Raw genomic sequence first — 14,162 nt, forward strand, 5'->3', positions numbered from 1 at the left:
GGCAAGTACTCTACCAACTGAGCTACATTCCAGCTCCTTCTTTCTATGTATTTTTTTTTTATTGGTCCATTATAGTTGTAAGGAAGAAGAATTTTATTGAGTACTTGCTGGGTGCCAGACCCCATGCTGGGTCTGACATACATAGTTCATTGGTCACAGCTGTCCTGAAGGGCAGGGTTTTGAATTTTTTGGTTTGTTTTTATCCCCACCATCCAGATAAGAAATCAAGGCCAAAGAGGTACAACCATTTTTACAAGCAGTCACAGTTTATAAGTGGTAGTTGCATAATTGCATCTCTCACTCCAAAGCCTTACTTGTCTTCCTGCTAAATGGCCAAGTCTGCAAAGGGATACTTGTACTCCTTAAATTGCTAAAGGCTAGGCTGTTGAGGATTCCAGGTGTCTCACACCACCCAGACACACCTATGACCCACGGGCAGGGCCTGGCTAGGTTTAACTTCACTGAATTTTCTCCCTGCAATTCTCCTCCTTTCTTCCCCTCAGTGTTATTTGCCCTTGCTACAGACAGAGCCACCTATTACCTTCAGTTAAAGAGAAATAGCCCTGCACTCTTGTTAAAGGTGGTGATGACAGATTTTACTCAGCACTGTTGTCATAGGCAAAAGGGACTTCCTTGTAGAACGGAAGCTCAATTTAGCTCAATTCTGAATACGGCAGAGGCAGCTGGGGGGTTATAACCAAAAAGCAGAGTGAGGGGTCATTGGGTGGACAATTACTAAGAAGAGGCCTCAGGGGACCCTTGCTGAACTGGCCTAGCAGGATTGTTGCTGAAGGCAAGAGTGGGAAGTGAGGTGCTGATCAGATATCAAAAGTGGTCCCATATGGTTGCAGGATTCTTACTGAACTGATTTAGCAAGAGTCTTGCTAAAAACTGGGCAGGTCCAGGACAGGGCCTGAGGATGAGGCCTCCTGGAAAAGAGGGCAAAGAGCACCCAACACAGGAGAATGACTGTCACTTCCCAGCAGATGCCGGGGCGCTGACAACCCATAGTGATAGTTCACTGACCTTGGGATAAGTTGTCTTAGTGTGACTTCCAACAGTCAAAGAATTGGACCAGAGCTGAGAATTCTATGAGAAGGAACCTGCATTTGAGACACGCCTCCATGGCTACACTGATAGGGCGATGCTGTGTCTGTGGGCATTTCCTCACCACTCTCCAAAGTAGGTGGGATTTAGTCATTAAGAGCAAGGTCAAAAGAGATGACCCAGTCCAAATGCAGAAGCCAGGCAGGGTCTGTCCCCCTCCTCCCTACACTGTGACTCATTTGTCATTCAAGCCCCTGAAGCCCCGCCCCCCAGCCACTAGCTAACAGTTCTTTGGGGGCTGGTAAGCGAGGGGGCTCTGAACTTTAGATCACATGTTTGAGCTGGAATCGCAGGTAATCAAACCACTTGCCCCTGAGCTCCTCTGAAGATGGAGGGTACAGGTCCGAGAGCGTTCTTCCTCTTTCTTCCTCTTTCTCCCTTATTTCCCATGTTTCCACTTCACCTCACTGTCGCCAGCACCCAGCTTCTCCAGAACATACCCCTGCACTGAACTCCTCTGGCCTATTTTAGACTGCTGGCCAGCCAGCCATGAAAACAAGAGAGTCCTCGATGGCAGAAGGACAGGAGCAGAGGTTGAATGTCTGCAGAAACCCAAAGGCATAGATTTGCCGTTAAGGCATGTGGGATAGAGTTCTGTCTAATATAGTCCTGGGTGTTAACTAGCCCTATTTTTGAACACTGGGCTCCTCTTTTAAAAAAAAAAAAAATTAAAGTTGTTCTTTTTAGATATACTTGAGAGTAGATTGTATTTTGACACATACATACTGGGAGTATAATTTATTCTAATTAGGATCCCATTCTTGTGGTTGTTCATGATGTGGAGTTCCACTGGTTGGTGTGTTCATATATGAACATAGGAAAGTTATGTCTGATTCATCCTACTGTCTTTCCTGTTCCCATTCCCCCTCCCTTCCCTTCATTCCCCTTTGTCTAATCCAATGAACTTCTGTTCTTCCCTCCCAACCCCTTATTGTGTGTTAGCATCCTTATATCAGAGAGAACATTAGACCTTTGATTTTTGGGGATTGGCCTATTTCACTTAGCATAATACTCTTCACTTCCATCTGTCTATTGGCAAATGCCATAATATCATTTTTCTTTATGGCTCAGTAATATTCCACTGTGTATATGTACCACATTTTCTTTATCCATTCATCTGTTGAAGGGCACCTAGGTTGGAACTGAACTACCTGTTCAGTTCCTTTGCCCATTTATTGATTGGGTTTGGTCTTCTCTTACCCCATCTGTAAAATGGAAGTAATCAGACCTGGCCTATCTCATGAAGTTCTTAGAAGGCTCAAATGAAATTGTGCCTGTGAAAAGCTTCATAAACATCAAGGGGCAGCACAAAACAAAAACCATGTAAGAGAAGCATCCCCTCTCTACCCCTGCATTCCAGAATGTGACTCTCTATCTTCAGCCACTCCCAGAGTTACTACAAGATTCTTGCACACCGTCGATGCCACTTTCTGTGAGGCCCATGTTTGCAGTTTGTGCTCTTCATTCTGTGTCTGGTGGCTACCTGTGACTCTGCTAATGCTCACATAGGGATCCTGTGACATTCAGCTTACTGCCAGCTGTTGGCTCCTGATGGTGGGTGACTGTCAGTCTCCTTTTGTGCAGTGCCCAACTCCTGTGTGGCAGGCATTCACTTTACCACTGAGCTACATCCCCGGCCTCGTGGGGCATGTTAATGAAGCTGTTGGGAGAAAAAGAGCAGCCCAGTGGAAATCTTCCTGACCACAAGGGGTCTAGTTTTATTTTCACTATTTACTAAGTGAACTTAGCTTTAAGCTGTCATTTCACCAGCCTGGGTCCATTTTCTTCATTGGAATGAGGAGGAAGTAACCTTGAAAGTCCATCTAGATCTTGATGGCCCATGATTCCCAGGTAGGACTAGCAGCTATTTGGGCCCAACAATTATGCCTGAGAGCTCTCCTGACAAGAAGGGAGCTCTGGCCTCTGGTGAGCAACAGTAGTTGATCACCAGACTCTGATTCTCTCCCACCCTCACCCCGGTGCAGCCCCGGCCTCTCTGCTTGTTGAGGAATGCATGCATGCACCCCAGTAGTTTCCTCTTCCCTTCCTCCTTCTCACCGTCTTTTGGCTTTTTGCCTTCCCAGATGTGTATAAGCCAAATGGTTCCAAAGCCTTCAGGATACAGATGGCATTGGTCACAGACAGCTTCCAAATCAATCCAGGCTTCACCAGGCCTCTAACCTTATATCTCCAGCAGTTTATAACTTTGTTTGACAAACTCCGAGTTCCAAGCCTATCCTTCTTGGTTTCTCCCAGCTCTGGTTTTATCCAACAACCCATCAATCAATGGTGGGGTAGGCCTCCCCTACCCACTAGAATCCCCTGCTGCTTCCCTAGAGGGGGATTAAGCTGGAGGAAAGAGAGCACTCCTTTTTTTTTTTTTTTTTTTTAGTTGTTGATGGACCTTTATTTTACTTTTTTTGTATATGGTGCTTAGAATCGAACCTAGTGCCTCACACATGCTAGGCAAGCCCTCTGTAATAGTTCTACTGCCTGAGATCACAACCGCAGCCTGAGAGCACTTCTTTTAATGTCCATTTCTCCATAGTAGCATTTGGGAAGAAATCAATCTCCAGGGGCACCTGGGGAAGAATCTCAGCCTGCAGTGAGTCAACAGTGGGAGAATGATGGTCACACCTGGCCTGGCTCTTGTGATTTCTGGAAGGCAGCAAATTCTTTTTTCAGGGAGGGTACTGGGGATTGAGCCCAGGGACCCTTTACTGTTAAGCTACTCTAGCCAAGCTCATTTCCTCTTTCCACCCTGTGGACCTTGGCCAAGGTTTTTGTTTGTTTGTTTGTTTTGGAAGTGGGTACTGGGGATTGAACCCAGGGGCTTAACTACTGAGCCACATCCCCAGCCTTTTAATTTTTTTAAGTTGCTTAGGGCCTCACAGAGTTGCTGAGGCTGGCCTCAAACTTGTGATCCTCCTGTCTCAGCCTCCTCAGGCATCATGGTGGTGCATGTCTGTAATTCCTGGGATTACAGGCATGCACCACCACTCCCAACTTGGCCAAAATTTTAATGATCTCTTGCCTCATCCACTTCATGCCTACCATATGAAGGGGGGTGAGGAGCAGAAGGGAAGATAATTACTTGTATTATCTCCATCCCTCCAAGCTTACAGATTTATGAGGTCCTCAAATTACGTTGACCTTACTTTTCTATTTGTTCCTTTGCCTAGGGTATGGCAGCTGGAGAGAACTGGCCAAGGCTCTGGCCAGCAGGAACATCCCAGCTGTGGATCCCAATCTTCAATTCTACCGTCCCCAGAGGCTGAACCTCAAGGTATGTGGCAGGGGCTGCACCTTTCCCTGCTGGTGTGTTAACATGGGCCTTCAGTTGTTCCACCTCCCCTGGCTTTAGGGAAACCTCTGCTCTGTCCTGTGAGAGACACAGGAGAAACAAGTAGTGGAATCCCAGTCTGCCATCTGGGATTTCCTGGCTGAGCCCATCCTGCCCTCCTCAAAACCTGGTGCTAGCACTAGGCCTGGCTTTCCTATTTCTGTCTTTGCCGCATTATTTAAGCTACCTGCAGTCTAACCTGCGCCATGCATGCAGCCTCCCAAGTCAACCTGCACGTCTTGGTGCTAGGAGTGCAGCTCAGTGGTAAGTGCTTGCCTAGCACTGTGAGATCCTGCATTTAATCCCCAGCACCACAAAAAACAAAAAATCAAAAAAACAAACAGGCATCATGGTGGTACATGTCTGTAATTCCAGTGACTCCCTCCGGAGGCTGAGCCAAGAGGATTGCAAGTTTAAGTCTAAGTTTGGCCATTTAGCAAGACCCTGTCTCAGAATAAAGTAAGAGAGCTAGGGTGTTAGCTCAGAGGTAGAGAGTTCCTGGGTTCCATCCCCAGTACTTGAAAAAAAGAAAGAAAGAAAAGGCAAATCAAATAGCATGTCCTGCCTTTTCCTGTTATGGAGACTGAACTGTACCTTAGTGAAAATAACCAGATGCTTGCTACCGAAAGCCAGAGGACAAGCTAGATAGACATCCCTCCCTGCACATAGCTGGGTGTGCGGTTTGTAATGGGGCAGCATTTTGCTTGATTTAGGAAATTCCTGCAGTGTTTCTTGAGCCAATGATAGGTTAGGGAAGTTGGGGTCCAGCTCAGTCTGGAGGCCCTAATCGAGTATGCAACAAGACATGGATGCCTAAGACTGGACCAGAACCAAAGTGAATCTGTGGACCTGCATGGCAGGGAGGATTTGTACCTGAGGGGCTCCCACTTATTGAGACAAGTACTTACAAATCTGGGCACAGCCCTGGGGGAGGTAGAGGAAGAAGGAGTCAAAGCCCCTGCCCTCAGGAGGCCCTGATTTAATTAGGAAAAAAACCCCACTTTTCTCCATTTGGGACAAATTGAGAAAATCTCAAAGCTCAGGAGCATATGCAGATGACACTGTTAAGGACATTTTCTCCTGAGGAATATGTGTAAGTGAATGGGAGTGTCCCTTAGGTCAGAAGCTTCCTGGGGGCAGGGACTGCTTCCCCACAGGCACTTTCAAGGGTCCCTGAATCCTGTTTATTCCCAGGTTCTCACCCTAATATTCTCACAAAGTTCATTCTTTGTTCTTCCACTAGGACCAAGAAATTGACCAAAGTGGGAACAGTAACAACAGCTACTTGAGGTGGAACAAACCTGTACCCTGGCTCTCAGAGGTAAGGGACTCTTCTTTGACAGGATTGATTTTTTTTTTTTTTAATTAACAGATAATTCCAGAGATCATGGAAAACTTTCTCCTAGGGAGTATGACTGTTTGCCCCTGGGGTTCCCAGTTCATTTGATTTTCTTCCCTTAGAGAAGGAGCCCTAACATTTGCTCATGCCTACTGTGTGCCAGGCTCTGCATATCATCTGATGCCAGCTTTTGGACCTTGTAAGGTAGTACCTTTGTGTCAGTCAGCTTTCCATTGCTGACATAAACAACTCACAGGGAGGAAAGGTTTATTTTGGCTTACACTTTCAGAGGTTTCAGTCCATGTCACTTGGTCCCTTGCTACTGCTTGGAATGAGGCAGTACCTCATGGTGGGAACTTGTGGCAGAGGAGGCCTGTTCACCTCATGGCAGCCAGAAGCAAAGAGCAGGAGGAAGGGGCCAAGGTCCCCATAACCCCTAACCATCTAACTTCCTACCACTTGGTCCTGCCTCTGAAAGGGTCCTCCACCTCCCAGTAGGGCCGCAGGCTGTGGACCAAGCATATGGGCCTTTGGGAGACATTGCAGATCCAAACTATAGGAATCATAATCCTTGTTTTATAGGTGGGAAAAACAAAGCTCAGGAAAATTACGTGACTTTCATGCCCAGGCCAATCCCTAATCTTAAAGATTTAACAAGTTTCTCAAACTTAAGTTCCATAAGATATTCCAGGAAGAAAGGAGTTTATTGTTAAATGAGTTAAACAAAACTGTGTACTACATCCTCTTCTTGCAAATGGACATTAGCATATGAAATATCCTGAGAAGTTCTGCAGTCATCTGTTCGGTTTGGTTGAGCTCAGCATGGTCCAACTTATGTGCCCCCAAATTGCTTGTTCCATGAACTGTCTATTAATATTCTATGATGCTAGGGTTATAAGGAATATGCATTAGGAACTCTGCTTTACAAAATGTCTTAGAAAACAGTTAAATGTGTGAATAAAAATCATAACCAACCGGGAATGGTGTGTTCACTAACGCTGCATAAACAAAAAAGCACAACCATCCTCATACACTTTATTTATAGGCTTTAGTACTCTTTTCTTTTGAGTAAGAGATGGAGGCTCAAGGAAATTACTGAGCATACCCAAATTACGTCCGGTAAATGCTTGTGCTAAGACTTAGCTCATGGTGCTTTGGGGATGAAAATTTTAAATTGGGTTTTATTTTAGTTTGGTTAGAATCCAGTGTCTTTTTTGTCTCGAGACCAGTGGACCTAGGTTTCTTTTCTTGATGGGGTGGTGCTGGCCAGCTCATTGTCTTCAGCCACACCTATCGCAGCTGATCTCTTTAGCCTGGGTGGTTTTATTTCTAGTCTACCCGCTTGCTCTGGGCAGGAGTGAAGGAGGCAGTATGGTACCAAATGCGTTGTTAGGTTAGCCACCCTGTGTAGCCGCCTCTTTTGAAAACCCTGAGAGAGGATGGATTACAATACTGGCACACTTGTACTAGGTGACATCACCAGGTAACTGTGCCCTGCCCCATCTGGAGATAGCGTTTTGAAAAGAAATTCTCTTACAAATCATTTGGTCTGGTGTATAGTCCTCTCTTGAGGGCAACTTGGATCATTTTTCTTAATGAACCAACTATTTTAAAAGGTTATACCAACACACTATTCTGCATTTACTAATAATTAATTTCCCCCAATTTTTTTTGCAAAAGATATAAATATATACGTGTGTGAATATGTAATAAAACAAAAACAGTGAACAAAAAGTAAATAATAATTAAAATAGAATTAACTTTTTTAAATTTTGAGACAGGGTCTCACTAAGTTGCTAAAGCTGGCCTCAAACATACAATCCTCCTGCCTTAGACTCCTGAGTCACTGCAATTACAGGTGGCATCACCCAACAGGATTAATTTTTTTTAAAGAAATATTTGAATCTGGGCATGGTGGTACACACCTGTAATCCCAGCAATTTGGGAGGTTGAGGCAGGAGGATCACAAGTTTGAAACTAGCTTTAGCAATATAGCGAGACCTTGTCTCAAAATAAAAATAAAAATAAGGCCAGGCACAGTGGAGTACACCTGTAATCCCCATGACTCAAGAGGCTGAGGCAGGAGGATCACAAGTTCAAAGCCAGCCTCAGCAATGGCAAGGCTGAGACCCTGTCTCTAAATAAAATATAAAATAGAGGTGGGGATGTGGCTCAGTGGTCAAATGCCCCTGAGCTCAATCCCTGGTACCAAATAAAATAAAAAGGGTTGAGAGTGTGGCTCAGTGGTAGAGCACCTCTGGGTTCCATCACTAATATATTGAAAGGAAAAAAAGAAACTTGATATTTTAGTACACGTGTGTGACCGTTTGGGGGTGGATGACTGGTTTCCATTGCATGTTTTTTTTACATAGTAAAAGAAGCTTAGAAAAATCCTTATTAGTACTTGGGTGAGATGTGCATACCTGTAATCCCAGCTGCAAGGAAGGCTGAGGCAGGAGGAAGAGAATCCTAAGTACAAGGTCAGCCTGTGCAATTTAGGGAAACCTTGTCTCAAAATAAAATAAAAAGGGCTGGGGATGCAGCTCAGTGCTTGCCTAGAATGCAAGAGGCCCTGAGTTAAATTCCCAGTACCACAAAGTAAATAAGTAAAATGAAAGTATACAGTTCAGTAGCTTTTAGTATATTCAGAGAGCTGTGCATCCCTCATAGTCAATTTTATTGTTAATTACTTCTAACAGAAACCCTGTACTCCCTAGCTACATCCCCTTTCCCCACCCTCATCTCCCATCCTTAGAAAACAGTCATCTACTTTCGCTCTCTCTGGATTTGCCTGTTCTAGATACTTCATGGAAATGGAATCATACGATATGTAGTCCTGTGTCTGCTTCATTATCTAGTATGTTTTCCAGGTTCATCCATGTTGTAGCAGGTGTCGGTGTGTCACTCTTATGGCTTCATTAAATGCCATTGCACAGATAAGCCAACTTTGTAAAAAATTCTCCAACTAAGACAACAAAAGGGGTGTTTTATTGTAGATGTGTTACGCTTGCCCATGACTGAAAACAGAAAGCCACAGGTCTGGGGATGTTTTGTATGAGCAATGGGCCTTGAGGTGGTCTTGGTGATGCAATGGTGGTGGGAGTTCTCTCCCCTGAGAGAGTTCTGGTCCTCAGCATGCCGTCCATCAGCTTGTACCAGCTCCCTGGCCTCTGGCATTCCTTAGTTCTGCTTCTTTGGATTCCATGGGCCCACGAGCTACAGTTTGCTTGGACCTCTTTCTACTTCTGCACTTCAGCCAATCACTTCTTCACATGGCCCTCAGGGCTCAAAAATTTCTAGGAAGATGGTGCCAAGGTATTACATTTTATCTGACTGTTGGTAGACATTTGGGTTGTTGGGGTTTTTGTTTTTTGCTTTTGCTATTTTGAAAAATGCTGCTGTGAGTATTTATGTGTAAGTTTTTGTATGGATCAGGCTTTGCTGTTTTCAGATCTCTAAATCACCATCATTGTAGTTTGTCTTATATTCTGTACATTTTAAAAAATTTTTAGTGGTGCTGGGGTAGATTGAACCCAGGGCCTCACACATTCTTGTCAAGTGCTCTATCGTGGAGCCACATCCCCAACTCTTTCATCTTTGACTGGTGAAAGGCACTTGGTGCTTATAGAATAAATGCAGGGACACGTTGTTCTGGGCTCAGCTTCTGCAAGCTTTTGTTCATTCAGTGATTAAGATGTGCTGGGGGCACCGGGGAGGGCTATTGACTCTTTCTGGGGAAGGAAGAGAATACTTCGGAGAAATACTTGAGAAGAGCTCAGAAGAATGAATAAGAGTTTGACACATGGGAAACCTGATAGGACCTTTCAATCAGGAAATGGCATTTATAAAAGCAGAAGTCAAGAGCAGGACACTTTAGGCAAAGACAGGTAGTTTGGTGTGGGTAGAGCGTAGGTATGATCAGAAGGAATGTGAAGTGAGACTGGCAAAGTAGGTCAATCCGAAAGGCCAGGGAGAGGTTTTTGTTTTGTTTATTATACTGGAGATTGAACCCAGAGATGCTTAACCACTGAGCCAAATCCCCAGCCTTTTTTATTTTTTAATTTTAAGACTAAGTTGCTTAGGGCACCTAAGTTGCTGAGGCTGGCCTCGAACTTGTGATCTTCCTGCCTCAGCTTCCTGAGTTGCTGGGATTACAGGTGTGTGCATCACTGTGCTGAGCCAAGGAAAGAGAGGTTTTGTTCCAAAGCTGTCTGGAGGTTTAAGCAGCAGGGCAGCCTGATCAGATTTGTGTTTCAGAATGATAATTCTGGAGACGGTGAGAGGACTCATTGGAAGGGAAGAAGCTGAGATCCACATAGGTCTGCTGCAGGCCTGGCAATCCTGGCCAGGGTCCAGCAGAGGCCGGATCAAGATGGTGAATGTTCCAGTGTGAGGACCCAACAAGCTGGCTTCACCCTTTTGATGCATACCCGCTTAAACCCTCCCCATTTCCACAGAGTTAATTGTTGTGTGTCCTTGGGAGTCACTTTGCCTCTCTGAGCCTCAATAACTTCACCTCTAAAATGAGACCATTCCAAGAGTATCTTCTCCACTATTTCTCACTGGAAGTTCTAGAACCATAATTGGCCATAGATTTGCTCTGGCACTTGGAGGAACCCCTGCCCTTCCCTTAGCCCCTACTGGACAGGGAGAGTGTGAGCAGAAGGCAGGACTGGTGTGCTGGAGTCCCATATTCCTGCTAGATATAAAATCCCCCACACTTGGAGGGACACAAATCCAGGTAGGGTTCCCAGTCCAGGCCTGGGAAGGAGGAGGGTACCGACGCTTCCCTGAGATAACCCTATCTATAGCCAAGGGTAGGGCAGGCCCAGTTCGAAGGCTAGTCTGATGCTGGTAAGGGTCTAGACTCCCCAGGAAATGGCCAGCCCTTTTCCAGCAGTCCCACCTCTCCTGGTCTGGCTGCCCCAAAGAGCCCCAGGTTCCCATTCCTAAAGCAAGAAAGGCCCTGAGGGGCAGGGGCAGGTGGCCAGCCTCCCTCCTTCCCCCGCCCCAGCCTCCTGCAGCCTCTGACTTGCAGGCTGTACACAGAACTTCTCTGGTGGCCTGCCCTCTCCCATTGCCCTCCCTCTCAGTTTCTGGATCTGCCCTGAAATCTCCCCGGGAGGAGGCAGAGAGCAGGCCGTTGGGAGGAGACAACTGAGTCTTATAAACTGGACTTGAGGAATTTCCCCAGAACTAATACAATGTCCCCTTTCTTTGCTTCCTTGAAGGCTTTAACCCGCCTCCCACCTACCCAGCCCACATTCCCTCTCCCACCCACCCCAGCCCCCAACTCATATTCCTGGGACTAATGGCTGCTTCCCAAGGTCCCACATTCCTAGCATTGACCAGGCCAGCGGGCCCAGGAAGGGCCAAGTTGCTGAAGGGTCAGGGAGGGACAGGCTGCCCTGTGTCTTTTCTGGATCCAGTTATTGGGCCATGTTACCCCCAAGGCCGTGGCCATCCCACCAGCCACACCCAGACCTTTGGCTGCTGAGGAGCTGCTGCCCTTCTGCCCTCCCTCCCTCCCCTCCTCCGCTCTCACTGAAGACCTCCTGCCACTCCCTTCCGTCTGGGCATCCCATTTGGGTGTCCCTCCCACCTCTGCCCAGGTTTCCTAAGGGCAGCTCAGATTTTGGTATCTGATGGGCCACGGAGGGGAGGGACAGACTGGGTTTGTTTGTATAGTGTGATTAATTGAGGCCCCGGCACCTGGAGATGAAGCTCTGGGGACAGGGAGGAGGAAAGAGCCAAGCGAGGGAAACCTGAAACTCTGGATCTTCTGGGACAGCATCCCTGCGTCCCCTTTTCTCTTGAACTTTCGGCCCTTCCACCCACCCTGGGTACTGGTTTCTGCCTTAGCCCTTTCTTCTGAAGGGGGCCTCTACTCCAGGCCTTCAGGCCAGTCCCATCCCTGATCAGTGCCATGGCCTGAAGGGGACAGACTGCTTCAGCGCTGCATGAGAGGCTTCTGAGAGCCTGGGAGAGCCGCAGGAGGCCCCGCGTGGGAGCAGCCTGTAGGGCCCCCAGATACCTCCCGTAGCTCTTTACCAGCTGCTCCCCCAACCCCAGCCAGAAGTGTGAAGACCACTGTGTAGATAAGGTTTCACCAGCAGACAGCTGTGAGGCTTTCCTCATTAGGAGATGTGGGGGGGGCAGTGGAGGGGAGCAAGATCTGAGCTGAAACCCAGCTTAGCTCCTCCTTCTAGCTCCCTATCATCTCTGCTATTCCGTCATGGCTATTACCACCCTCCCTTGCCTGGGGAATGCAAACCAGCCCCCTTCTTGCAGGAAATGAGCAGGGTGTGTGTGTGTGTGTGTGTGTATTTGTGTATATTTGCACATGCATGGCTGGAAAGACAGACCCATCCTTAGGCAAGGCTGTGGAGGTTGTGTTAGTCAGCTTTCCATCCCTGTAACAGAAACACCTGAGATAATCAACTTACAAGGAAAAAAGGTTTATTTTGGCTTATGATTTCAGAGGTTTCAGTCCATGTCACTTGGCCCCTTGCTTTGGGGCTTGTGGTGAGGCAGTATATCATAACGGGAGCATGTGACAGAGGAAAATTGTGCCTCCTTGTGGCAGCCAGGAAGCAAAAAGCAAGAGAAAGGGTCCAAGGTCCCAATGTTCCCATCGAGGGGACATGCCAGGTGACCTAACTTCCATTCACTAGGCCTCACCTCCTAAAGGTCCACCACTTTCTATTTGCACCATCAGTGAGGACCAAGTCTTCACCACAGAGGCCTTTGGGGGGTGTCACTGACCCAAATTATAGCGGTTCCTGAGAGGAGCTGGGGGTGCCAAATAGGAACGGAGGCATGACCACGAGCCACACCTCACAGGAGCCCTGGCTTGGCCTCTCCCTGGAGCTGTGGAGCCCCGGGACATGGGTCAGGTGCTCACACTCACCCACCATCCTCTTCTCCGTCTAGTTCCGTGGCCACGCGAACCTGCATGTGTTTGAAGATTGGTGTGGCACTTCCATCCAGCAGCTCAGGAGGAACCTCCATTTCCCACTGTACCCACACGTGAGTGCCTGCCCGGCAACCTTGCCTGCCTCCCTCCACCCCAGGTCCTCTGCCCCCATCCTGTCTCCCATCTCCTGCTTTCTTCCTCTTCCCTTGCTTTTTTTCTGGTCCACATTCTTCCCTTTATCTCGTGGGTCTTCCTTTCCTCTGCCAGGAATACCTCTGTTGTTCCTTCCCAGGGATTCTTTCAATTCCTCTACCACCTTCGGCATCATTTCAGTCTCAGTTATCATAGTGGCTCAAAATACAGTTTACTCAAAGCCACCACAGACAGTTGTGTGGGGTGTGCACTGCATGAAGTCACTTGAATGAGGAGGCAAGTGGGAGCTGAAATCTGCGCTCTGCTGGCCAAGCCACACTCTTGGTCCCGTCTGTCTCACGCCCCTCCTGGTTTTCCCTTAACCCTGAGTAGACCAATTTGCTCAATTTCCTCTTCCCACTTCTGAGTTAGTGTCCTCCCGTTTTCCTTCCATAGATCCGCACAACCCTGAGGAAGCTGGCTGTATCTCCCAAATGGACCAACTATGGCCTCCGCATCTTTGGCTACCTGCATCCTTTCACTGATGGTGAGGCACCTCAAAGCCCCATCCTCCTTTCTGTTCCAGAATTCTGCTGGGGACTCAGAGAACATAAGCCTTTAGTTGGGAAATAAACCTGCCAATGACTGACTGGACCCTCTTACCAGAGAGAGAGGGGAAATTGAGTCATGGTGAGGACCCATCCAGATCCCCCTCAAGGCTACAACTTCTCTCCCTGTCTGTATTCTGGAGCTAGCTGGATTCTCCATCTTCACACTGCCCCCAGGATATAGAAACATCCCCCAGCCAGGCATGGTGGCCCACACCTGTGATCCCAGCAACTTGGGAGGCTAAGGCAGGAGGATTGCAAGTTCAAGGCCAGCCTCAGCAACTTAGTGAGATCCTGTCTCAAAACTTTAAAAATAAATAAAAAGGACTGGGTGGTGGAGTGCGATGGACACTATTACCCTAGGTACATGTATGACTGCATATATGGTGCAATGCTACATCACGTACAATCAGAGAAATGAAAAGTTGTGCTGAGATTATGTACAATGAATCCAAATGCATTCTGCTATCAAAAATACCTAATTAAAGTAAATAAATAAATTTATAAAAAGAAAAAATTACAAAGAACTGGGGATGTAACTCAGTGGTAAAGGGCCCCTGGGTTCAATCTCCAGTGCCAAAAAAATAGAAAGAAAGAAGAAGAAGAAGAAGAAGAAAATATAGAGACCCTCACTGTAGAAAGAGGGGAGCCTCCACACCAAGTCCCCTGAGAGGAACTTAAGTCCAAACAAAAGACCTTCAACTCTATGCAATGCCT

At 47.1% G+C, this 14,162-nt stretch overlaps 1 protein-coding gene across 1 annotated transcript in view; it reads left to right on the forward strand.

Annotated features, from left to right (window-relative positions):
* B4galnt3 (beta-1,4-N-acetyl-galactosaminyltransferase 3) overlaps nt 1-14,162 on the forward strand; it is a 105,738-nt gene that overhangs the window by 68,622 nt on the left and 22,954 nt on the right. Inside the window, exons 2-5 of the mRNA XM_046459877.2 lie at nt 4,290-4,393; nt 5,694-5,771; nt 12,723-12,818; nt 13,294-13,384. Of these exons, the coding sequence (XP_046315833.1) occupies nt 4,290-4,393; nt 5,694-5,771; nt 12,723-12,818; nt 13,294-13,384 (369 nt within the window). The remainder of the gene's footprint in view (nt 1-4,289; nt 4,394-5,693; nt 5,772-12,722; nt 12,819-13,293; nt 13,385-14,162) is intronic.

This window comes from Marmota monax, unplaced genomic scaffold, assembly GCF_021218885.2.
Source record: "Marmota monax isolate L192 unplaced genomic scaffold, Marmota_monax_Labrador192_F-V1.1 WCK01_AAM20220418_F8-fsc00163, whole genome shotgun sequence".
Taxonomy (NCBI): domain Eukaryota; kingdom Metazoa; phylum Chordata; class Mammalia; order Rodentia; family Sciuridae; genus Marmota; species Marmota monax.